Here is a 25,064-nt window from a genome sequence, read left to right as displayed (position 1 = left end):
AAGATGCAAGGCATGTGTGTCGAGTTTTATGTAAATCATGTTTGATTGATCATACAAATTAAATAGCATATGACATTTATTTAACAGAAACCAATATTTCACTGAAATGTCTTTAAAATAGATGTGCAAATACACATAGGAGTCTATCTCACTGAGATTTCCTACAGCAGCGCTGAATGAAAATTCAAAAGTAAGTCGTATATTAACATTTCATAAGAAATCTCCCCAGTTAAGATGATAACCACACTGTATTTCTATGTCTACGCAGAGGGGGGCAGTCCCTGAACACGCATCCTTTGCACTCAGCATTGGTCCTGCAGCTTCCTCACCCGATGGCCCCGTCGGTGGAGATACTCACTTCCACTCCCAACTGATCACTAAGCTGCTTCACTTTCTCTTCTAAAAGAATGTTTTTCTTTACCTCTAAGCTGTAATTAAATTTCAGGTCCTCAAGCTCTTCAAAAAACGCTGGGTCAAAGTTCTCCAACTCTTTCTTTATCTTCTTGACTTCATCCTAACCCATTTGAAAACATTTAGTCAGTATTTCATCACAATGCCAGCATTTGCAGAGAATGCACAGGCTGGATTTGGTACCTGCAGCTGCTGCTTCTCCACGTCTGCCTTTTTCAGCGCGGTCAGTAGGGCGGCGACATCACGGCCTTCATCTCCTAAATGTTTGATTTCACAGCACATGTTACATGCCATAGTTACTGTGCTTACCCAGCCAGTTTATCTCATATTAAGTAGCTAACTGGTAAACAGAACGGCATCAGGGGATTATCTTTGGGTAACGTGACATGCGAAGTACAGGTAGGACGTGTGAGGTGGGATTCCTCACCTGGCACGGCAGCAGAGCCTGAAGGTCCCTCACGCTCTCTGTAAGCCCTCAGCTCCTGGAGTAGAGCCGCCTTGCCCTTCTCAAGTTGTAGGTTGGTTAATCTGCCGCACACAGAGTTCCAGCTGGACATTATTACCAATATGCTGCTTTCTCTACAGTTACCCCCCTGACCTCTGGTCACAGTAGTTCTACATGGGGAGAGCAGAGCTACACAAATGATTACCACAAATCGCCACTGTTACATAAGCTTAAGCCATTACCTTAATGTCTGGAATTCCTTCTGTAGGCCTGAGTTTGTTCTGGCACCGTCTGGAAGCTGCTTCAGCAGTTCAGCCTCCCAAAGGAGACAAAGGGCTGTAAATTCACCAGCTGCTACATTGTCTGCTGCTCTCATAATGTACTCATTATGTTCTGGGCCACCTCCAGAAAACGTATATATTTAAACAACAAAGTAAACTGACCAACATACACTGAAGATGCATACATTTCTATGCCCAGTTATTAGTGAGATAGAGGGCACGCAGAGGGGCAACACAGAGGGGCAACGCAGACTGTGAGCTAGCGGAGGTTTGGAGGCTTTATAAGGAGGTTAAACACTACAGAAAAATATCAAATATCAAGGTCCAAGCAGGATCATTCACGACAAACCCAAACCACATGAGTCGCTTGGCGCACTTTGCAGTTAGGACTGACCTCAGAACAAATGTTAGCCCTATTGATATGACACACATGGAGTTGCTGAAGGACCTTAAATGGCACCAGGGACAAGCAGGAGCCCAGACATGGAACACGCAGGGCATGTTAAGGTCACCCTTCTAAGGGATGCTGAAGGCCAAAGGAACGTTCCTCTGTAGTAGGGTTTTGGAGTTCCCACTTTACTTAATAGCCCTGGGTTCAAATTGCAGCAAAAAAACCAAGCAGAGTGTCGGGGGTGGGGGGGGGGGGGCAGGAACTGCAGCTAAAACCACAAACAGGTGTCTGGAAAGGTGAATGGTGGAAGGCTGCTCATACATGAAAAACAAGAAGAAGATCTTGCAGATCAACCAGAAAGGGCAGGGACCGGGGGATAATTTGGGGATCTGGGTTCATCCCAATACAGAAAAGTAGAGTAGGAAGCCTCATCTGGTCTTCATAAATTATAAAAAAAAAAAATACTAGACTATACATCAGGAAACATCTGCTTATGGGATATTGCATTTTGCACGTGGTTTATTGGCTTGACTGGTGGCTCATGGACCTGCAGGTGCCTCCATGCTGATCAGAACAGAGCTCACCTGCTCCCTGAGATCACTGATGACACGCAAAGCCGCCGTCTCTTTCTCACTGGCTTCTTGCAACAGCTGTTCAAGGTCGGAGATCCTGCTGTTCTTCTGAGCGACGTCGCTCTCCAGTTCTTTCATTTTCTTCTCGTACATCCTGTGGAAATGTTTGGATGCACAGTGAGATCTGGAAGTAGTACCGCCTCAGCAAGCGTTTCTCTCCATTCCGAAGACACTTGACTTCCAGCATATATGACATACAGTATCTGAATCACATTCTTTTTTTTTTACGGTTGACTTTGAAGTGTGAAACGGACCTTGTGACCACCATGGATTTACAGCTCCTCTTGCCGGCCTCCTGCAGCGCCGGTTCCTCACTCTGGGCCAGGCTAAACTTATGCCTGCTCTCCTCTAGCTGGGCCAGCAGCTGCTGGTTGGCAGCTTCTAAGTTGTCCTTGTTTATTCTCAGTTTTTCAGCAGCTTCACTCTCCTGCCCCCATGTGCAGAAAGGAAAATCCTCTCCTTCACTACAAAATTCTGTAATGTCTGCATAAACATAGCCGCAAGAGCAATACTGCCAGTCATACCAAGCTAATGGGCCTTGGTTTTGCAGTACCACAGAACTTACTAAGCTGTTAGCATGCATTAACTTCTGCCAACTCATTAGGCTGTTAGCATTATGTTAATTTCTGCTAACTCATCAGGCTGTTAGCGTGCGTTACCTTCCGATAACTCATTAGGCTGTTAGCATGCATAACATCCGATAGCTAATCAGGCTGTTAGCGTGTTTTACCTGCTGCTAACTCATCAGGCTGTTAGCGTGCGTTAACTTCTGCAACTCATTAGGCCATTAACATGCATAAACAGACTCAGCGCTTACAGATACCTTTTTCAGCTCCTTGAGTAAATGCTCATTTTCCAACAAAATTTTCTCCATTTCATTTGTCTTTGGTTCAGATCTTGAACATAAAATACCTTCCATCTGGACCCTGAGCTTCTCGTTTTCTGACTACAAAACATTAAAAACACAAACACACACATTTCAAAAAACACTCAAATTGTATCTGTTCAATAAATAATTAATTTTGCTGATCAAAGTGAAAGACCAAGCTTTGACAAAAAACCTTTCAAATATTAAAACACAATCATATTCTTTGTTGTAATCCTTTAATTCCGAACATGTAGAAGCCTAAGAAGCTCTTTTATCACAATTATTTCTCATTAATATTTCATTTGTTAAAAGATTTAAGAGGAAACACTGCCAAGGAAGCCTTAATTATCATGAAGGAGAAGATCAAAGCCTGTCTGTGCTCTGTGGTTCACTGCTTCCAGCGATCTCCCTTCAGAAGCAGCGTGTAAATACCCCGTGCTTTAGTCAACAGCTTAACTCAGAATAGAACTCCACCGGGCAACTTCTGAGTTCCTTGGCATTTGCACAAATACACATACAGGTACATTAGACTTCTTTAGTTATCACATAGCCCATGTTGCTCTCTTTTGAGACTCACATACATGTACAGTACTGTGCGAAAGTCTTAGGCAGTCCAAAGAAATGTTTAAAGCTGTTTATCTGGGTAGCAAGTGTACTTTGGCTTAGAACAAAAAACACAATTTAACATTAGAACATATGCAAATTAAGAGTAACAATAAAAACTAGTAATAATTTCTTCTGTTTTCTAAAAAGTTACTGATATCTTGTTGGATGGCTAGATGAACGCCGCTTCAGTTCCCAAACTTCACCTCAGGGGCACCTCAGCCGTTCCACGATTTTGTCAAATTTCACCAACAGCTCAATTAAATAATGAAATACATTGGTTTAAAAAGTCAGTGACAGATTGACTAGCTGTATGAGGTGCTAGTGGCCAAGTCAAAAAATACTGGGATGATTTTAGCAGAGGTTCTGAAATGGCTAAGCTGACACACTTTGACAGGCATAATATCAGTTTCACACCAACACGAGGATAATCTAAACATCATTTTCTTTGCCTGCCTAAGACTTTTGCACAGTACTGTATATGTAGGAGAGAGCAAAGCTTGGGGTCTGAGCACAGGATCAGCCATTTATCTGTCACTCATGGAGTAGGAGGTCAAGGGCCTCACTGAAGGCCTCAGCAGATATGTGACTATTCTGCCGAGTACAGAGACCCTTGGTGTGTTTGTCTGGACTTTACCTTAATTTTCTCATTTTCATGTTCAAGAGCTGTCTGGCGATGCTGAATCATGGGCCCCGGGTTCTTCTTTAAGCCCTCGTTCTCCTTCTGTAGCCTCTCCACCACTTTCTTCATCAGCCCAATGGTCTTCTCCAGTTCAGGGATCGTCTTCCCGCTCCGCCCAGCCTGGACAGGAAAAGGTCACGGTGGCATATTACACCCGAGATGGTTTCTGTAGCACCAGCACAGACTTCGCACGGTGCGATGTAGCGTCTCACCCCACGCGCACTGCCAGGCTTCCTCTCGATGTCCGTCTTCTCTTTCTTGAGGATATCGCACATCTCTTTGAGGTCCGTGACCTGGTTCTGTGAATTGAAGGATACAGGGTAGTATTATCACATAGAAAAAATACTGGACCATTTTGGTTTCACATGTTTTTATATAATCATAACCCTCACCAGTGGTGAGGAAACAAGATATTTTGATAGATAAAAAGCTGGAGGGACCAGGAGTAAAATCTCCAGCTGTAAACCTTCTCTCACAGTGTTGGTACACAAAATAGGAGCCAATGTGTTCTTCTTGGCCGGGAATCAGGATGCTGGTTTTGCAGTTTGCACCTTGTTTCCTGCTGTATATAATGACCATTCACTGTTCCAAAATATCAAACTCAGACAAATTTCAAAACATGACAGAAAAGCATATTCTTCCATAAACCATAAACCAGGGTTTTCCGGTCCTGGAGGGCCAGTCTGTAACGTAGTTTGCAGATTTCCCTGCTCAGACACACCAACTAAACCTGGCATTTAGCTGGAGAACTGAATAAGGTGCGTTTGAGCAGGGAAATCTGCAAACTGTGTGGCAGACTGGCCCTCCTGGACCGGAATTGGGGAACCTATACCATAAACAATACCGATAGAGAAACCGGTGTTGCTCTCTCTCCAGAAACATCTCCTGTCCAGGATTAGGTGTCAGTCATAGTGTGTGGAAATCTACACCCATTCTTCCCCTGTGTTGCTGATGCTGACGTAGGCTCAACGTTTCAGGCTCACCTTCAGCCTTGGAAGGTCCCTGTTGGCCTGCTCCAGCTGGAAACGTAGCTCCAGGTTTTCCGAAGACAGCTTCAGATTCTCCTTCTGCAGCTCATGCTCCCTCTGTGATGGTGTGCCAGAACCTCGACCGGATGTCTGAGACCAACAAGATCCAATGATTCACAGGAGCAGGATAGCAGGGCAGAAATAAAGCCCCTCTAGAGGGCAAGAAAAGGCACTAATTCCTACTGCTCTAAACCAATGTTTCCCAATCCGGTCCTCAGGGACCGACAGACGGTCCGTGTTTTTGCTCCCTCCCAGGGTCTCCATGGACCGGATTGGGAAACACCGCTGTAAACAGCTAGACTACAATCAGAGGCAGTCTGAGCACCAGTCAGCATCTCGGCAGAGATCAGAGGATCACAGTGTGTTTATACCTCAAGGAGAGAAGATCTGGATTTATTCTTTTCTTTCTCGTGATCTTCAGTCTGTCCTGAGACCCTCTCTGAATCTCTTCCTAAACATTAACGGCAGCACTGGGATCAGCTTCTAGTTCCGTGTTAAAGAAGCTTTTTCTTCTCCACGGATGGTCTCTGTAGCTTCCAGTTCCTCCTCACATCCTTTGTCCACGGTCAGTTTTGTTTAGATGTTCCCCCATATTGAGGACAGCTCTTATCTGACTGTACTGGAGGTACATCCATCATGGTGCAGCCTGTCACCCAAGTCACCTCCCAAAATTGACCTCAATCTGTTCTGATCACCATTGGCCAGCTGTTTCAGATGGGCTGCCCTCAGTGCTGCTGTTTATGGCAGACATGTTGATTTCATCCTGTTTGGATTCACCCGGAAGCTCGCATGTCCCATCCGGACTTTTGCTCTCTTTTTATGTATTGTTTTGCCCGGTTGATTCTGAACCGCTGCAGGCAAAGTCCTACATCGACACGCCTATTAGCTACAGGCGATAGCCGCCCTGTGTCTCTGACAGAGCACAGAACATACTGTACTGAACTAGGGTGTGGAAACCAAACCTCTATCCTTAAGGCACAGTGTTGAAATGAAGAGAGATAGATGAGAGTTAATAACAAAGCAGATTGTGGGAAGAAGAGGAGTGCGTGGCGAGAGTGACCTGACAGGCGAAAGAGCAGCCGGTCAGCTGATGTCACATGGCATAGTCAGCACAGAGGAAAAGCCACAGTCAGCACAGCATCCCTTCTCAGGCCTCTCGCAGCACGGCGCTGCCACTTACAGACGGCCGGGATGCAGGCTCCTGCGACAGCTGCTTCTCTAGGGAAAGCAGCTTCTCTTCCAAGTAGCGGTTCTTCAGAGCCAGGTCCTCGATGGCTGCATCTCGAGGCAGCGCCTGCTGCTGCCTGAAGCGTGACACAGGGGCTCGTTCACTGATGCAGCACTGGGGAGTACACAGGGGGGGCATGCAGGGGGGGACAGGAGTACACATGAGGAGACACATGGGGGGCATGCAGGACACGCATGGGACACTCAAGGGGACACATGGGGGACACTTGGAGGGACATGCAGAAGGACATTAAGGAGGACACACAGGGGACACTGAAGGGGACACACGGGGGACACATGGGGGACTCTTGAGGGGACAAGCAGAAGGACATTAAGGAGGACACACATGGGACACTGAAGGGGACACACAGGGGACACACGGGGGACTCTTGGGGGGACAAGGAGAAGGACACTGGCAGGATCTCACTTTATGGTGAGGATGTGCTGCTCCAGCTCCGTGTTCCTTCTCTTCAGCTCGTCCAAGTCCTGCTCAGCCTGCAAGGTGCGGGCGCCGACCACTTGCTCCACAGTCACACCGTGACTCCTCAGCTTCTTCTGCAGAGCTGCCTTCTCTTGGTCCAGCCTGAATGTTGACGGGATTCAGACAGAGAGATTCGGCATCTGCCGACGTGTGCGGACTGAGAAACCAGCATCGGGAAGTCCTCCTCACTTGGAGTAGAGCTCCTTCATGGTGCCCAGCTGCTTCGTCAACACCTCCACCTCCTTCTCCTTCTCCCTCAGCTTGCTCCGCATGGCCTCCATTCTGTTCTGCCACTTCTTGCCCTCCTCCCAGCGCACCACTTCTTCCTTTGTTGACTGTGGCAGGAACACGGAACAGACGTTGACATGAAATATACTGCAGTGAATGACAATGGAGCCTAGTGGGGGAGTGAATACGCTAAAGAAGTATGCGTGCTTAAAATTGATAATTATGCATATATAATAAGTTGAAGCAGAGCTCACCCTGTCATCCCTGACGCCCTTCCGCTCGCTCAGCTCTGGGCCGCTTCTCCTTTCCACATCTGCCTCAAGCCGCTTGACCTTCTTCTGAAGCTCCTCCACCGTTGGTCCCTTTGCTTCAGTCTCGGCTTTATTCTGGCCAAAAAGACACCAAAAGAAGGACGAAAAAATGCAGATGGTGGTTTATTCAGAAACCACGGATTTTTTTCATTAAACCTACGTAACTATACTTGTGTTCTTGCGTACCTGTTTTATGTCATCTTCCATTATCAAAGACTAGTTCTTACTCAAGAACAGATGTACAGAGGACAGTAAAAATCCCTGGATTTTGTTCTTGCCCATCCCCAAATATCAAGGATACATCAGTTGCATCCGATCCGAACAAGACCAATCCCATGATTCATTGTGCCCCAAGTTCATTCTTGAAAGACAAATTAGCAAGACTTTACCATCTTTGTGTTCTTAGTACTGAGAAACACTCCACTCTGTCTGGATATGGAGTTAAGCGCACGCTGGTAACTGCGGCTCGCTACATCTTCACGAAACATGAATATCAGTGACTAACAGATCTATTTTTTCTTAAGTGATAAAAATATGGCACCCCCAGGGAAACAGATGTGTGTGTTCCAGAATGATCCACTGTTCTTGTCCACAGACGGCAAACAGACCTGCAGGCTGTTGCTCAGCCTCTTCACTTGTTTCCTCAGCTCCTCGACCTCATTCTCCCGCCGTTCTCGCTCGCTCTGAAGTTTGGCTTGAAGCTTCTGGCTTCGCTGCGCCTCCTTGTTTAGGTTCTCCAACTCTTCTTTCAACAAACTTTCCCTGTTCTTCACGGCCCTCAGGTTGTCCTTAGTGGAATGGAGATCTTCCTGTAACTCCTGGATACGAGCCTGGATTTTGAAATCAAAAAATTTCATACTCATTAGAAACAGGGTGTGGTGTCATTTTATGAGGTTACGGTTCCTATGTGCACCATGGGAATGTTTGGATTTGGTAGGTAATGTCCTGAGATGCGCCTTCGCTCACGGTTATGCCTACCTTGAGATCCTTGGTACGTTTGTCCACAATCTGCTGGACGTTGAGGCTCTCCTCCTTTTGAATGGCGTTGGCTATTATCTGTTGCTCTGCATGAGCTGTCATTTCTGACCGAAGTTCTAAAAGAGCTTTGCTGAGACCCTGGAAAAGCAAAACAGCCCCATGAGGTTAGTCTGTGAAGGTTATAGCATCAATTGCTCATATATGCATATTCAATTATGTATCAATGGAATAATTTAATAATTAAAATATTTAAAGGCAAATATGGACATGTTTAATTTTACACTGTACTGCTGGTGTGTTGGTACACATGGGGATAGGGCGGGGTCGGTTTTGGTACACGCGAGGATGGGGCGGGGTCGGTTTTGGTACACGCGAGGATGGGGCGGGGTCGGTTTTGGCACAGGCGGGGACGGGGCGGGGTTGGTTGTGGTACACGCGGGGATGGGGCGGGGTCAGTTTTGGTACACCCTTGGATGAGGCGGGGTCGGTTTTGGTATACCCTGGGCTGGGGCGGGGACGGTTTTGGTACACTTCATGAGCCCACCTTCTGTTGCTTCTCCTTAAGTGCAAGCTGGCCTTTCAGTCGCTCCACCAAGTTCTTCATGGTGTTTGTAGGAGATCTGACATTTGCCTCTTTCTGGGCCTCAAGTTCTGTTCTTAGATGCTGAACTTCACGTTCCATCTGGGACAATCGAGTGTGAAGCTCTTCTGCTTCCTGCTGCAGCTGCTTAACCTGGGCAGCGTGGATCTCCTCCAGCCTGATTAACAGGACAAGATCTTTATTACCATTAAACATTACATTATTACTCCGGCATGGTATATATTTGAAAGTGTCATTTTATCCACAGCATATTGCATCTCTCCAGTTGAAGAACCCTCCTGCTGGAAGCCTTACTTGTCCTTCTCTTTGGTGTGTTCCCTTATTTTGGCAGCGGTGACCTGTCTTTGGTTCTCCAGCTCGGCAGTGACTGCTTTCAGCCGCTCAGACAGAGAGGACAGCGAAGAGTCCTGTTCCCCCGCGGACTGTTCGGCCTCAGCCAGCCGAATCAGCTGCTTTGCGGTGGGAGCTATTATGGGGGGTTTCCTCATCAGCTCCTGAGAAGATCACAACACATTGACTCAACAAAAACCACTGGCCAGAGGAATACTCCAGGAATATTGTTTTCTTCCCTAGTGGCCTTGCAACGTCACATGACGTCATGCAGAGAAGAACACGAGGATCAGTTTCCAATCCAGAGTGGTTAGGGCCCAGGATACCTGCTTCTAAATCTGTGCACTTGTGGAGCCTCTACAGAAAAACATGCGAGCAATAACAAAGGAGAGCGAGACGCTGAAAGCAGCTGACCAGAGCGGTCTGCCGGAACCTGTCCAGCGACGAGTCGACGTGAAGATCCAGCTTCTGATGCAGGGACCTCACCTCCCCCTCATGCCTCTTTGTAAGCTCTTCCTGCTCCTGATAAGAGAGAAGTCATCACATCTCATCAGACAGGAACATCGATCACTGCAAACACCGGTTTTCAATCATTTACTCTGCAGAAGAACAATAAGTCAACACAGGCAGAAATGCAAAAAAAGAGCCTGTGAGGAGTTTAGGGAGGTACTTACCTGTCTTGCTCTGGCCAGCATGTTCTGGTACTTCTTCACTACCTCCTCCTTTTGGCTGAGTCGGGCTTGCAGGTTGCTGATGGTTTGCTGGGCCACCTTCAGGCCCAGCTGGTTCTCCTGGTCTTCATCGTGCTGGGCCAGTTCAGCCATCAGCTTCTCCCTCTCGGCCACGGCGGGGAGGCGGAGTCGCAGCTCGTTGATGACCTTGTCCCGAGAAAGAATGTTCTGCTCTGCCTTCCATAGGGTTCCTTCTGTCTCTTTCAGTTTCTGTCAGGAAACATGTTTACACTCCTGATTCTGTGCAAGCAATCAGCCTCCATTCTGGATTAAAAAAAAAAAAAAAACTAAATAACAGAGAAGCAGAATCAGAAGGCTTGAGACGAATGGAGAGGATAAGGATGATAATAATGTTTTACAGCTCAGGTATCATGCAGCACCTTATCCAGAGATTTACAAGCCGCTTGCGTTTCCAGGATCGTGCGAACATGCTCTTTGATTTTTCCCAGAGCAACATCCAGCTGGTGGGCGAGGGGCAGGCTGGGGTCAGGCAATGATCCAGTCGCCTCATCGAACTGCGGAGACGTCACCAAATAACATGGGGAATTGGCATACTGTACTTAACCAGCGCTAACCACTCTGGTAACCTGTGGGTTATAGCAATCGCTAATGTTACCTTTTGGGCTGTCTCGACGATTTCGTTCTGCTGCTTCTCATGAAGGTCCAGCCTCCGTTCCAGCTCCAGCTCCCGCTGTTCCCAAGACAGCTGCTGCTCCTCATGTAGCTGAAGGTGAAGCACATCGATTCATTTCACTACTGCTTGGTTACTCAATGTGACATAGCTGAGTGCGATTTGCTCCTGCCTCGAGGCTGCTGCCTAACCCCACATCCTGCCATGTGACCCCCCCCCCCAAAGCTAACACCATACAGCTGTAATTCCTCCCCCATCTTACTCAACCCCCATGTTTCTGCTTAGCATCACACTCTAAGCAAACCAGACCCTCAGCACCTGTACCCGGTGCTACATGACAGTGACATCCTTCTGTTCTGTGTCTAACTGCTGCACAACATCTGCACAGAGATAAACAACCCCCTCCCCTGTCAGTCACTGATTCAAAACATATCATTAAAGATAAAGTTAGGCCCTCCTTTTGCCCCCCATCCTAGAGTCGCCTCTGATCAGAGCTTTAAGCTGGCGTGAATGGTGGCGGCAGCAATACGTTATTGAGTCGGACAGCCTCCTCCTCCAAATGGCCGATGGCGCGCTCCTGCTCACTGATCACGCTCTTCAAGTACTTGATCTCCTCCTTCTGGGAGTTTAATTCCCTGGTGTGCCGTAGCTCCTGAAGTCTAAGCTCCTCCATCCTTTTGTGCCACTCCTTCACCTGTTTTCGAAGGACACCTCATCATGTACAAATTTCCCCTCATCTGGAGGAACTTTAATGCCAAAATGAATGATGCCTTTTTATAGCCATCTGCTGGATATGCGCATCAAATTTTAAAACATGTGCCTGACCTTCTCGGCCCCCTTGGCATCCTTCAGGGTGCCGATGAGATCCTCCAGGCCTCTGAGCTGCACCTCCAGCTCCTGGGACCTTTCCTCTACCCTCTTCCTATCTTGCTCAGCCTGCCGAGACTCCCTCATCACCTTCAGCTTGTCCTCCTGTAGCTGCATCATGGTCCGTGCAAACTTCTCCTGCTGGGGCAGCGGCAGGGCGCCGGAGAACTGCGTGCGCAGGGACTGCACGGTGTGGCGTAGGTGCTGCACGCGGTCGCGGGCCTCCTGCCGGGCGTAGTACAAGGCCCGCTCCTTCTCGTCCAGCCGCTGCTCGGCACGCAGCTTCTGGGCCTCCAACTTCTGGACCTTCAGCACCATGGCTTCCAGCTTGGTGACAGCCGTGGCCTCGCTCACCTGAAGAGCCACGATGTGCTGATGGAGTTTGGCGACCAAAGCCTTCTCATCAGACTGTGACTGCAGAGGAGAGAGGTTAGCATCAATGCGACTGCAATAGAGGCACACTGAAGGCAGAGCAGTTCGACAGAGTCCCTTACCTGGTAGTCGAGCACCTGCCTCCGGAGGGACTCGAGTTCCTTCTCCCTGCACTGCTGCCTGGCCTCTAGCGTGGACACTTGCATCTTAGCGACATCTGAGACTTCCCTTAACCTGGGGGGTGAGGAGATGTCACCTCATAGGACATACACCAAACAGGTACCAAAGCAGGAATCCAGAAGAACTGCGCCCCCTGCACACCGTACTTTGACACCTCTACTTTCAGGTCTGCTTGGGCTCGCTCCAGCTCCGAGATGCGCCCGCGGTCTGCGTCGCTCACCACCCTGCTCACGCTGCTAGCCAGCTCGTCCCGAAGCTCCTGCTCCAACCTCTGAGCTTCCAGGTTCCGCTTCGTCAGCTGGAAAACACACAGGCCATGACCTGCAGAGGTGTCTCCAAGATGAAGGACAAGCCTGAGAGATGTTCAGACGCTCAAGTCAAATCAAGTGTCACAGAATCATATTGTCATAGGATCATATACTTGTGAATTTCATGTTTCCCTGAGACCATGGTGTGACATACAGACAGCGAGTGATGGGGGGGGGAATCACTCTGCTCCACGACTCTGGAAATCACTCCCACCAGGTATCAGAAACATCAACTCACTTTCACTTTTTAAATCTGCCCTCAAAACCCATCTTTTCAAATTAGCATTTTCTCTCTAATTTTCTTTTTAATTTTCTATTTATATAATTATTTTTATTATTATTACTACAATTATTTTTACAAAACTCGTTTTCTTCTATGTTCTCTGCATTTTATGGTTCTATGGTGCAGCACTTAGTGTCCTGACCTCAGCAAATTTGGCCTCTAGCTCAGCGTTGCGCTCCTCCGCCTGCCTGAGAGAGGTCCTCAGCTGCTCGTACATCCTCTGGGCGTGCTCAGCCCTCTGACGCTCGTTCAGCTCCTTCATCTCCAGCATGGTGATCTTCTTGGAGGCCGACACGATCTCGCTGTTGGCGACGGCTTTCGCTGCTTTGTCTGTGATGCCCTCACCACCTGGGTGGTTACAGAACACTGGTGACTGAAACCAGGGTCAAGATTGGGAAGATCAGCGGACTGCATGCGGCAAATGCGCCCAGCAGGAAACCATCCACAGATAAAGTAAAGGCAAAGCAGATCGATTCTCCATCAGAGTGAAAGCAGCAAGCACAGCACTTTGGCTTACTTAGTTTAGTGATGTGGTCCCAGGCTTGCTCTAACGTGTGAAGCTTCTCTTTGGTTATCTCCAGCTCTTTGTTTGACATCACAATTTGCTCACGCATGGACGAATTCTCACTCTAAAAGAAGTTAAACAGTTTTTTTCCCCTTAAAAGAGGACCAACTTACATCACACATTATACATGTATTTTAATGTTAAATGCTATGTAATATTGTATAATGAGTTCACGTTCATAAAAGATGAATGAGAAAAGTCACCGTTACCTCTAAATGTTCCATGTTGGTCGTCCTCTGAACAAGACAGTTGTCCTTCTCCAGGAGATCTCTGTACCTGACTGTGAGGTCCGCGTACTGCCTGTTCGCCCGCTCTAACTCAGATGCCGGCACGCTGTCATCCAGAGCTTTCTGTAAGGCTGCTATATTAAATTCAACCATTTCCTGGTGAAGGAACATCAAGATGGGACCAGTTGAACAGTGAACAAAATTCACAGCAGAAATATGAAATACGAGGGTCAACGTGACATGCACCTTGTATCTCTCCAGGTAGCCGATTCTCTCGGTGACCATGGTCTCCATCTGGAGGAAGTCCTTCTTCAGCTTGTCGTTCTCCTTCCTGAGGTGCTGCTCCATCTCCAGCAGAGTGGTATACTTCCTTGTCAGGGCCTTCTCGTTCACGCGCAGGACCGTCATCTTACGCGCCGCCTCGGAGATCTGTTTCTTGGTTTCTGTCGGGTCCTCCTTCAGGACCTCTAGCCAGTGCTGGGAGGGACACAGTCGGCTTTCAGGACAACGGGCGTCCTGTACAGAGCCTGCACCGTGATCACACTGCACCCCCATGTAACAGCCATGGAGCTTTTACTTACACTGAACTCCTTCATTTTAACACCGTTGATTTCCTTCTGCTCCTCTAGTTTATTTTTGGCTTCCACTAACTGGTGCATCTCCTTCTGCCAGGTCTCCTTCTCGCTAAAAGGACACGAGCTGTCAGCACACCATGCTCTGATGTCACCGCACACATCTCTGTTGGGGACACGTCACCTCAGGTACTCCTTGTAGAGTAACCCCTGCTGGTGTCGAGTCACAGCAAACTTCCTCCTGTACTCCTCCAGCGCCCCATCAACTCGCTTCAAGGTCTCCTCCTTGTCTTTAAGCTCCTGCGGCAGCAAGGTTGGAGCGGTTCATGTGAGCCTGCATGACCAGGTGGACACCTCTCTGGCAATGTCACGCACCTGCAGAAGGTGGATGGCATACTCGTTCAGGGAGTTGATGACCGAAACACTAGATGGCGCCATGTCCCCCGGAAGATCCAGAGTCTTAAAAACAACGGTGTTTCCACTGGACTTCCTTAGGCCATCAAGTTCCTGCTCCAAACGACCCACCTAAGCGACACCAGAAGGATTGGGGAAGGCACGGCATCACCAGATACACCAAAGCAGCAATGCCCCAATGCAGAGATCATTAAGGAACTCCATGGCAGCACAGAAAGAACACAAAATTGGCCACACAGAGGCCTGGGTGTGGGACTAAAACCCACAGATACCCCAGGCAGGCTGCCCGGTCACCATTCCACCATGAATTGATTTCACAGAGGTGCTGAATGACCTTCTCTTTGGCCTTTCCCAGCTGACTCAAGGCGCTGGCCGCTTCTTCTCTGCTGGCTCGAAGCTCCCGTCTGAGTTCATCATTCCGGCCAGTCAGCTGGTCCACCTGGGCCTTCAGGTGGAGGCTGGCATTGAATTTCCCCCCCGAGTTCTTCATCTCGATGGCCTCAAAGCAGATACACAGAAATACCGTGAACAATGCAGTAGCACAGAGTCCCATGCAGCCAGTGACAGTGTTTAGTAGCACTCAAACCCAGATCTGCACTGGCTATCTGGCATACTGGGCATTTTGACAGTGGGCCAATGGGTTTGCAGGCCAGACGGGAGGCCATTTCACAGTTTTTACTGCAGCTGGGCAGACATATGCGTGCAGTGGGCCTACCCAGGGCTAAATATGAATCCCAGTCTAGCCATGCTCAAACTATGCATATCTGCCTCAACTTCTCAAATCTGTTCCATTGATCCACTGGCATCAACCCCCCCCCCCCCCCCCACACACTCAGCATCCCCTCCCCTAATTCAACAAACTCGACTCTGCATTCTGGGGCCACAATTCATATAGAGGGGCCAACCTTATCATTAGCCAGTGATATGTTTTGAACAGGTGAGTGACAGGAGAAGGGGCACTCTGTGGGCCAATCAGCTTTCAGCTGGGGGGTGGGGAAGGGCTGTGGCCCCGCCCCTGTATACACCCTTGACTCTGATGATTCCCATCTTATACATTACTCCATAAACCAGATCCAACACAGACTCTTGTTTTTTTCAGCTCTGAAACTAGCATATCTGGTCCCTGCCTGGGGCCCCAGAAACAACAGAAAGCAGCCCCTGCATGCAGCAGACCTCGATCTGGCCTGAGAGCTTACAGCCACAAGCTGCTCGAGGCTTGGCAAGGTCACAGCCACCCCCTCTGGCCATGTGCTCTTCTGGGTGTCCTGTATCGCCTGCAGAATCTCCTTCATTCCTTGTTCAAGCTGTTTATTTTCGCCCCATAGGTCATTGACTAGGATTGAGATGAGACTGAGGTTTATACAGGCAGACAGACAGATCATCATGCTTCACCAGGTTCGATAATCTCCAGAGGAAACATCTACATACGCTTTGCTTCCAGATGTGACGATTCGGCCCTCTTCTGCTCCAGCTGTTTCTCTGTGACATTCAGCTCCTTCTGGAGATGATCAATCTATGGAGATTGTTTTCATTATTCTATACGTAATTCTGGAATATGAGGACATTTTATTTGCATTTTAGTGGACGTCAACGCCTAACCTTTAGTCTCATCTCCTCCTCGTGTTTTGAATCCGGGACCTTATTCACTAAAGTCTTCATCTGCATGCTTCTGCTGGGCTTATCTTCATCATCAATCAGCACTGCACTGCTGCCAGGCAGCCCTTAACACAAAACCAGTAGCTGTTTTAGACTTGCCATCTCGTACTGACCCAGTACGGCGTATTAAACTTTGGATTATATGCGTTCATAAACAAAACTGTATCAATAATACTAGCAATTTTAAGCAATTTTCAGCCTGGGGACCAATAAAGTACATGAACCTACAGAGAAAGTGTCTGCATCATATTTCCTGTGGTTGTGCACTTATTGTGAGCGTTAGGGAACAATCTTTACATTGCAGCAAGGTGCTTGATTTAAATACCATTGCACACGCTTGCATTCTTACCTTTATCTTTAACGAGTTTCCTGACCTGCTTTTTCAGCTCCAGTCTCTCCTCCTCTAATCTTTCAATCTGTAATATATTTAAATGGCAGAAAAGCAAACGTTTCGCTTCCCAGCCACGTTTCACAAAGCCAGCCACCTGCCAAGCCGCCGCTGAGGTCCCTCCTACCTCCTTCAGGAGAACCTGGTTTTCCGCTTTGTACTGCCTCTGTTTTAAAGCACTGTGCCGTCGGAATTCTGTCAGGTCGACTTCCTTCGGTTGCAGCCCTTCAAAGAGGTAAACCAAGGAGCACTGACGTTAGGGTACGGTTTTGCCAAAACTTGTCCCCACCTCCACGGCAGACATGTTCCTTGGCTGACCCACCCAGCCGTCCCCGCAGATCCTCATTCTCATCCAGGAGATCGCTGATCTTCATCTCCAGCTGGTTGATCTCCTTGATCATGCCCTCGGCGTCTCGGTCCCTTATTTTGATTTGGTTCTTGTACTCTTTGATCTCGGCCACTGCCACCTCCAGCCCATCTGTGCCCTGCCGTGAGCAAACCCGCATTTTCACACTCTGTGTAGGAGCCCCCGGTGGCCTGAAAATTCCGAGTAGCCTGTGAGGAACCTTACAGATTCGTAGGCCCTGACAGAGCGGAGGGCCTCACTCAGCTCCCCATCCTTCTCCCTGGCGTCAGATTCGGCGAGCTCAGCAGCCCGTTCTGCATCCTGAGCCCTCTGTTCCGCAGCCTGCAGCTGGGTCTTCAGCTCGGAGATCTTCTGCTGATGGATCGTACTAGAGAGCCCTTGAGGGCGGCGTATTACATGCAGGACAACTGCTTTAACATCTCAAACGTCTCAGCTAGACCAACTGCAGTCCTAAATAGCCATAGTCACATGCCTTCTGGAAGTATACACTATACTCTACAGCAAACAAAATGGTCCAGGAAGCTTTTTCCATAAACACACTCTGGACCAATGTAGACTTTGTAATGTTTGGACATATTGAACATTAAAACAAGTACTGTACTTTCTTCAGAGCCTCTGTACTATAATTTATTAGTAAACTTTTAGTGAATCATTTTGAAAAAAGCTGGAAACAGGGAAATTAATCATTCATAGTCTCCTTGTACACAAAATTAAAATTTATCCCAAAAGCTGAGCCCTACCTCCATCTTTGCTGAAGGGCTTCTTAAGTTCCTCGATTAGCATTGTGTTTTTTTCCAGATCTCCTGTACACTGCTCCAGTTGCTCAGTCAGCATCTTGATCTGATTGTCTCGCTCTTGCACGGCCTGCGAAATTGAAAGTCACGTATCATGATTTCCCACAAATTCCATCCACGATAAACAAGCCCACGCAGACTCCAAGCAGGCGGCTGCGCTGCTGATGTACTAATTCTGCTGATACTCAGGTATCACAGGAGTGCAAGAACTTTTAAAAGGTTAACAGTAGCAAGTCTTATTTCATCCCGAGAGACCAAGGCAGTAAATATTATACTTGTCTTGGACCCCTGACAGCCGTCTAAAACGTGCCTGTAATGTGACTGATTTCTCACTTCTCTCTTAATGGATTAATTTAGAAAAAGAAATACCCTAAGACTAATAGCAATGGTGTCGGTGGTACAGCAGGCAGGAAAATGCAAATGGATCCGCAGGATGGTAGAGCACACGATAAATTGGTTAAAATATCCAGTGGTTCCCCTACCATAATATCCAGTGGTCCCGCCCCCCCAACGGCACCTCCCGCCCCCCCTTGAAGGTCAAGTTAATTTTAATTTAATTTTATTTTCTATATAGTGCCAGATCACAACAGAAGTCATTTAAGGTTACCTTTCCTATAGAACAGGTCAATACATTATCCTTTTATTAAACAAACTAAATAGCCTTATGTTATTTATCTTATTTACACAACAGCTTGTCATTTTTGTCTCTACATGGTGGCGCGTTTACAATTCTCCTCTGCTCTCTGTATCGCGCATGGCGGAGTTCCGCCCCGATCGCACACACAGGTGAGCACACGTCCACCAGCGGACAGAGAGCATGCGTCAGAAAAAATATCACGTCCACCACCTGAAAAGCAGACAAAAATATCTATAATATCTATAATCAATATATACTGTATATAAAACAATAATAATAAAATAAATGTTCTGATGTTTAGTTCAGTTGTTATATTGACTGCTGTCATTAAAAGAAACACCTGAACACCATGAAATCCCGTCAGAGTCTGTCTGCTAGGGGAAACATTCATATCGGTATTGGCCAATGTTCGTTGAAAAGATACTGGCCTGAAGTATCACAGTTGGTCGATATTGGCAGCTAATAGGTTTTCGTTAATATTCACCAGTAGATGCTTGCATTGAACTGTCAGCCATTTTCTGTTGTGGAGGACGAAAGATTTTATTGCCTCATTGCCACTAAGAACCTCGTTACAGTCTCCCAAGTGGGGGGCTGTTTTGCTGACGTCTCACTGCCTGCATTATATGATGTGGGTGCTACACACACTCACGAGATTTTAAAAAGTAACGTCACCAATATCAGCATCAATAGATTTGTTGTGCTCTGAGGATAGCCAGTTATCAGTAATTTTAGTCAAAAATACAAAAATTCCACTTTGGTGCAGCGCTAACAAAACAACATGAGGGAAAAAGCATCTGAACACAGTAGCAGCTGATGGACCATGAGAGGATCCCCCACAGGCCTGCTGAAGGCATCTTCTGCCAGGTACCTGCTGGAGCCCCAGGATGTGGCTTTTGTCAGAGTCCATCTGAGTTGTCCTCAGTCTTTCCTTGAGGTCTCGTATCATCTGCTGATACTCCATGATCTCCTCATCTTTTGCTGATAATATTCTCTGCAAAAGGATTTTAATCTTGCATTTGTCAAATACCACGGAGGCATATCTGAGTCTTACTTAATGATCAGGCAGTGCTGACAAGGCTGCAACCATCAGCTCCTTGGAGAAGCTCAGAGCAGAGATCTACACGCAACGTCTAACTTACCTTCCACTCCTCCACCTTAGCATTGACGGCAGCCATTACGGGGTCGTCCTCCTCGGCCCGGGACCGGATCTGCTCGGTGAGCTCTCTCACCTGAAAAGCCCAATACACCAGGTACTGACCTGTGACCTTTGATCCCACCTCCCTGTCCAGCCATTAACTTCAACTTCTTCCAAAAACTACATGTTCTTCATCCGTGTACCAAAGAAAATGAAAGCTACGGTACAGACCTGAACTCCCATTAAAAAGTCACCTGTTACAGCAAATACTTCTGTTAGGATTTTGCATGGAAGCTCCTGATGGCCAATGGGCCACCTTACTCATCATGAAGATGAAATTAAATCTGATGCACAAACTAACATATATAATTAAAGTAAATTATACTGAATTCACCTTCTGACAGCAGATCTAAAGTAGAAGATAACCAAGCCAATAGACTGAAATGTCTCTTCTGACATAACAGATGATAGTAGTGTCAAAGTCACACAAGGTCACCGCTGGGTGGTTCATGGAGTATTTACCTGAAGTCTGCAGTGGTCCCTCTCCTTCCGCAGCTGATCCGTGATAATGTCACTCTGCTGCACCACGATCTTCATCTTATTGTACTCATCTGTCATCTTCTCCATCTCCTTGACTGATTCCTCCAGACTTTTCTGCATCTGGTCACTCTGGGCTTTAAGTTGAGCTATCTCATCCTCGGCACGCTGAAGGAGACAGGAAAGACTGTTGATGTTCTCCGAGACCGGCTTCCATACCCTCGACAAGCACAGTTAGGTCCTCCATAACTGTGGGTACCTGCAGCTCCTCCATGCAGTGGTATAGCTGCCGATTGGCAGCATTTAGTCGCCTCTGGGCCTCGTTGCTCTCTTCACGGGACGGCTGAGGCTCCTTCTGATCCAGCTCCCTCCTGTAATACGTCACGTCCTGATTGAGCTGCTCGTTCTGCAAGATAACAAATTTTGGGAATCCATTAACAGATGTTAAAAGAGCCTATAGAGTTTGACCTCACTGGTTAACTCTCGCAACTGTACCTTACATACTAGCTCACACATCAAGCGAATGACTTACCTTCTTCTTAAGCACTTTTATCTGAATGTCACGAGGAGGACAGAGAGAAGAAAGGGAAGATGATAGACACAATCATGAGACACGAATGGAGCGATAAAACAGCAACAGGAGAGACGCAGGTCTAGAAGATGATGAGAAAGTGGCCCGTGGCTTCATACGCTCGTCACGAGCGACAGTTATGAACTCACAGACACGAAATGGCAGCAGATGTTCACCCACAACATGCTCTACCTCACAGCTACACCGACTGAGACTAACCTCTCTCTTCAGTTTCCTGTTCTCCTCCTCTGCTTCTTCAACTCGCACGGACATCTGCAAAAGTATAAGACCAAAACAGCATGAAGACAAGAGCTGCACCAAAACAATTTCATTGCACTCGATTTATTCATAGTAATGTCTGGGTTCGTACTGATGCTATGGAATCACTACCAAACTCTGAAGAAATGTATGTTAGCTGTTTAACTGTGTTCTCCGACGATGATCTCCTGAGAAGATTAAATAGTGCACTCAAAAAACCCTTATACTGGAAAAGTTCCAGGTCAAAAAAAATTCTAGGATGGTAAATGAACAAAGAGGAAAACAAAGCCACAGCTTTGTCACGATGCTGAAGCACGCTACCTAGCCTGTTTCAGGAACAACGAGATACTCATACACAAAGATAATCATGCTGTTCCAAGATGCTACTTGTTCTACTAAAATACTCTGTTTTTTTAATCTGAAGAGTCTGCTGCACATTTTAAGTATGAACAAGGAATATTTAAGCCAGAAAAATGAAAATGTCATTAACACCTTAACATTCAGCTAGTTATTAAGATGAAAGACATATTAAAATAAGACATATTTCTAACCTACAATGTAAGCAAAATTTTGGCTCTAAATAAACCATTTGGTTTCATTCAAACCACAATACAAAAAACAGCAGGTAGGTAAAAGGTAAATAACTCATATCTGCACTGATATTCTGCAGACAATGCATCCATATAATATACTAAAAGTATGATTTCTACACAATAGCTGTTATGGCAGGATAATACATTAACATACTTCCTCATTAACTTTCTTTTCCTTGTTTATCTCCTTCTCCAACTGCAGCAGCTCCTTCTCCTTCCGTTCCAGTTGACCTTCCAGTTGACGCAGCTCATCGCGGAGGAAGCGCGTGTCGCGTCCCCCCGCTGAACGCTGAGCCATCTGGACCAGAGAAGTCACAGCGACTCTTTATCAAACCGGCCCACCAAACACTCACACCCTGGCAGGAAATCGTGGCCGTCGGCAGGAATCCTCAGTCACAAACACAGATGAAAATAAACCAAACAGCAACAATTAACAGCAACAGGACAACAGATGCGGTTGTTTTCGGCAAGCTGCAAAGAGGACTTAGGCCAGTAATCTCCTTAGCATGGTCTCTCAGTGTCTGAATCTCATTGGCTGAGGTTTCAGGCAAGACAGAAGATAAACAGCACATACAGCCCAAATAATAGAATGAACACGTTCACACAACTTCTTCACTTTATCAAGCCATACCTGCAGCTCCTGTTCCAATGAATATAGCTGGGTTTTCAGCTGTGTTTCTACGGGATAAAAGCAGATCAAGGAGTTTGCAAATAGTCCATAACCAGAGTAACTGCCATTTCTAATTACCCATCATGCTTAGCTGATTGACAAAATGAAATGTTATGTCCTGTGCATGAACACCTTGTTTATGTCTATTTCTGCTACATACCTATTCTCATTTGTTCAATTTCAGCCATTATTGATGATGTCATACAAACATTCTGCTATGCATTGATTTCTCACTTGTTGAATGCCGGCCTTATCAATGACGTCATACACTCCCTGTTACATACCGATTCTTGCTTGTTCAACACCGGCCTTATCGATGACTTCATACACACACTCTGCTTCTGCGGCCTTCACCTAAAATGATGGACCCACCATCAGGAAGAGGACACCAGAGACAGACCAAAAACATCCATGCCGCATTTTCAGAAGCACACAACTGTACCAAGCTACTCTATATGTGACAACATAAGATTTTACTGAATTTACCTGAAAAACAATACAACCAGAAACATACAAAGAAAGCAGCAAACCTTCATGAGGGACTGTGTGATCCTGAAGAGCTGGATTAATTTTTCTTTACCATCATCTTTCAGATCGTCTGGTTCAACCTGAAAGTGACACATGCTTTGGGGTTAGTATTGGTATTTACACAAACTGTGTAGTTCCATTCATGAGAACTACCCTGTCACTCATGGGATGTAAAAACACCAGTTAAACGTTCATGTGATTAGCTTAACCGGTACATTGTTTATTTTATGTTATAGATCCATGAAGTTCAATGGTGAGAAAAAAAGTTAGACTTTATTAATATTCAGGTGAGCACTTGCATATGATTTATCAGAACGATTTTTGTTGAAAAACAGGACACCACTACAGTATTTGTAAGGAATATTCATATAACATTTAAACGATTTGCTTGACTATTTTGATAATTTGCATGTAACCAAAAATGAAATGGGCACAGATTGCACAAGATTTAAAAAAACAAAAAAAGTGACACAGGTGCAGCACCTTGGATATGACACCAAAGAGCTCATCCGCCTGGTCCTGCCCACCCAGCTCTTCCGGGTCCATCGCCATCAGCTTGTTCCAATCTAGTTGCGGAGCCATGGTGAGGCAGCGGCCACCTGCTGACAGACATCCCAGTCCGGGGCTGCGTTCACTTTTTAAGGGCAAAATACAAGAAAACACGACGAACAGGCAAAAGCACTAATTTGCTCAGCCGATCTGTACCATACGCTGAACTGTCAATAAGTCGCAGCTCTCACACCGCACTTAGCCTCTCTGCCTGCTCACAACATCCTTCAAAACACCGTGTGTTAATGAAAGGGGGGGAAAAAACCTTTATTTCCATCTTACCTTGATGTCTGTTTAAGCACGTCACAGAGAAAGCTACTGGAGAATCAGCGCTAACAAATGTATTGGTCATTGCTGAATATAGTGTTTTTCATTATCACATGCTGATGTAATAGAATAAAATCACGTTAGTGGAAAGTGGCGACGAGCGATCTGCATGCATGTCTCAGTGATAATCACTGAAGTACCAAGCTAACACGATAGCCTCAAAGTGTAACCACAATCATAGACGCCATGCAAAAACACACACGTGCACCAATCTACAGCAGCTACCTGCCCACTTAAAACGATAAAAGATAAACCGAAATAAAATGCATTCAGGCTGTAAAATAAAATTACTCTAACCTTGTAATCACTCAGGCTTTCTCTCCATGGACAACTGTTATCGTTGCTAGGTTGCAGTGAAAACAGACGTAAAATGTGCCAGTCGTAAAGCTTGCAGCTGCTTTACGGCTGTGTCGTTCATATGAACGTGGCATTAACTTATAATTGTGATAGTGGAAAGGGTGGCGCGGTGGTCCAGTGGGGATCACCTCCCCCTTTGAAGGATCCCCACCTCCTCTGTGTGTGAGGGGAGTTTCCACTTTCGCGGGCACAGGATTCCCCGGGGGTTAACTAAATTGGCATCTGTAAATTGGCTCTTGCGTGTGCGTACACTGATATCGTGCCTAGGATTTGTCCCACTGCGGTTAAAACATGGATAGAAATAAAATTTTGAATCAGATTTTGCCGGGTCACTTGTGATTTTATCTAAACAAAAGAAATTTTGATATACTTTTATGATATACCTAAGAGTAAAAATGTAACGTTAGATATGGATGGTCTCTGCCCATAGTCTCTGGGATAGGTTCTGCACCCCCCCCCCCCCCCCCCCCCAAGCAATTATTCATTATTAAAATATAATAATAATTGTTATCTAGTATCCTCCAATACGTTGCACTCATACATTATCATTCTTCACTATTACAAATTCTTCCACCAGATGGCGGCAGACATGCCCAACATTTAAGTGCAGGGCCCTTAACTACACTGCAGGGCACACGGCTTATGCCTTTTTACAGTAACAATGGGAGATCAGAAGGTGCACTGCAGGTTGTGCTTTCAAAGTGAAGTAAAATAGAGTGGAACTCAAGTGTGTTCTAGTTTAACATATTCTCAGCGCAGTAATTTTCTGTCTGAAAAAGCTTCCAGGGGGTAAATAAGTGATTGGAAATAACTTTGTTGATTGATTAGTTGGTAGTGGTTTTTTGCAATATCGGCAATTACTTTTGTTATTTTGAAAAAGTGGCCCCGATGTATATGTAGGCTGGAGTGCCAAATCCACATCCCCCCATGACAACACTTTTTTTTACTGTTGCTCTGGAGATAAGAAGAGTGATTCATGTAGGATAGACAGACCCATTTTGTGCCAATTTCCTTGCAAAGGTCAAAGTGTCAGACTGGGCTGCTCAGAGA

General features: G+C 46.5%; 1 protein-coding gene across 5 annotated transcripts; it reads right to left on the bottom strand.

Moving 5' to 3' along the window:
- Nucleotides 1–58: 58 nt before the first annotated feature.
- On the bottom strand, nucleotides 59–24,055 carry cep290 (centrosomal protein 290). Of its 5 annotated transcripts, none has more exons than XM_072708872.1 (54): nucleotides 23,955–24,055; nucleotides 23,265–23,380; nucleotides 22,784–22,861; nucleotides 22,538–22,607; nucleotides 22,215–22,261; nucleotides 21,738–21,881; nucleotides 20,952–21,005; nucleotides 20,694–20,714; nucleotides 20,421–20,567; nucleotides 20,147–20,329; nucleotides 19,629–19,718; nucleotides 19,358–19,480; nucleotides 17,799–17,922; nucleotides 17,263–17,435; nucleotides 17,014–17,176; nucleotides 16,819–16,916; nucleotides 16,653–16,719; nucleotides 16,247–16,368; nucleotides 16,076–16,160; nucleotides 15,844–15,980; nucleotides 14,982–15,146; nucleotides 14,609–14,758; nucleotides 14,418–14,533; nucleotides 14,243–14,345; nucleotides 13,908–14,138; nucleotides 13,644–13,817; nucleotides 13,387–13,498; nucleotides 13,012–13,217; nucleotides 12,425–12,576; nucleotides 12,221–12,332; nucleotides 11,685–12,140; nucleotides 11,389–11,553; nucleotides 10,845–10,952; nucleotides 10,609–10,743; nucleotides 10,172–10,438; nucleotides 9,912–10,019; nucleotides 9,462–9,661; nucleotides 9,111–9,324; nucleotides 8,567–8,704; nucleotides 8,197–8,418; nucleotides 7,532–7,663; nucleotides 7,239–7,384; nucleotides 6,996–7,151; nucleotides 6,522–6,645; nucleotides 5,297–5,431; nucleotides 4,526–4,612; nucleotides 4,269–4,433; nucleotides 2,984–3,106; nucleotides 2,415–2,587; nucleotides 2,113–2,254; nucleotides 1,099–1,172; nucleotides 839–939; nucleotides 595–668; nucleotides 59–514 (listed from the first exon to the last, which is right to left on the bottom strand). In XM_072708872.1, exons 2-54 carry the CDS (start codon nucleotides 23,361–23,363, stop codon nucleotides 326–328), a joined length of 7,380 nt encoding a protein of 2,459 aa, XP_072564973.1. In that variant the 5' UTR covers nucleotides 23,364–23,380; nucleotides 23,955–24,055; the 3' UTR covers nucleotides 59–325. The 5 variants fall into 5 exon arrangements, with proteins under 5 accessions (XP_072564973.1, XP_072564978.1, XP_072564975.1 ...); XM_072708877.1 differs by having other exon boundaries at nucleotides 1,099–1,154; XM_072708874.1 differs by having other exon boundaries at nucleotides 23,265–23,383; nucleotides 23,955–24,031.
- Nucleotides 24,056–25,064: the final 1,009 nt, after the last annotated feature.

The sequence above is a fragment of the Paramormyrops kingsleyae genome, chromosome 1 (genome assembly GCF_048594095.1).
Source record: "Paramormyrops kingsleyae isolate MSU_618 chromosome 1, PKINGS_0.4, whole genome shotgun sequence".
Taxonomy (NCBI): domain Eukaryota; kingdom Metazoa; phylum Chordata; class Actinopteri; order Osteoglossiformes; family Mormyridae; genus Paramormyrops; species Paramormyrops kingsleyae.
Note: the sequence above shows the minus strand (reverse complement) of the source record. Positions and strands in the feature narration are given on the sequence as shown.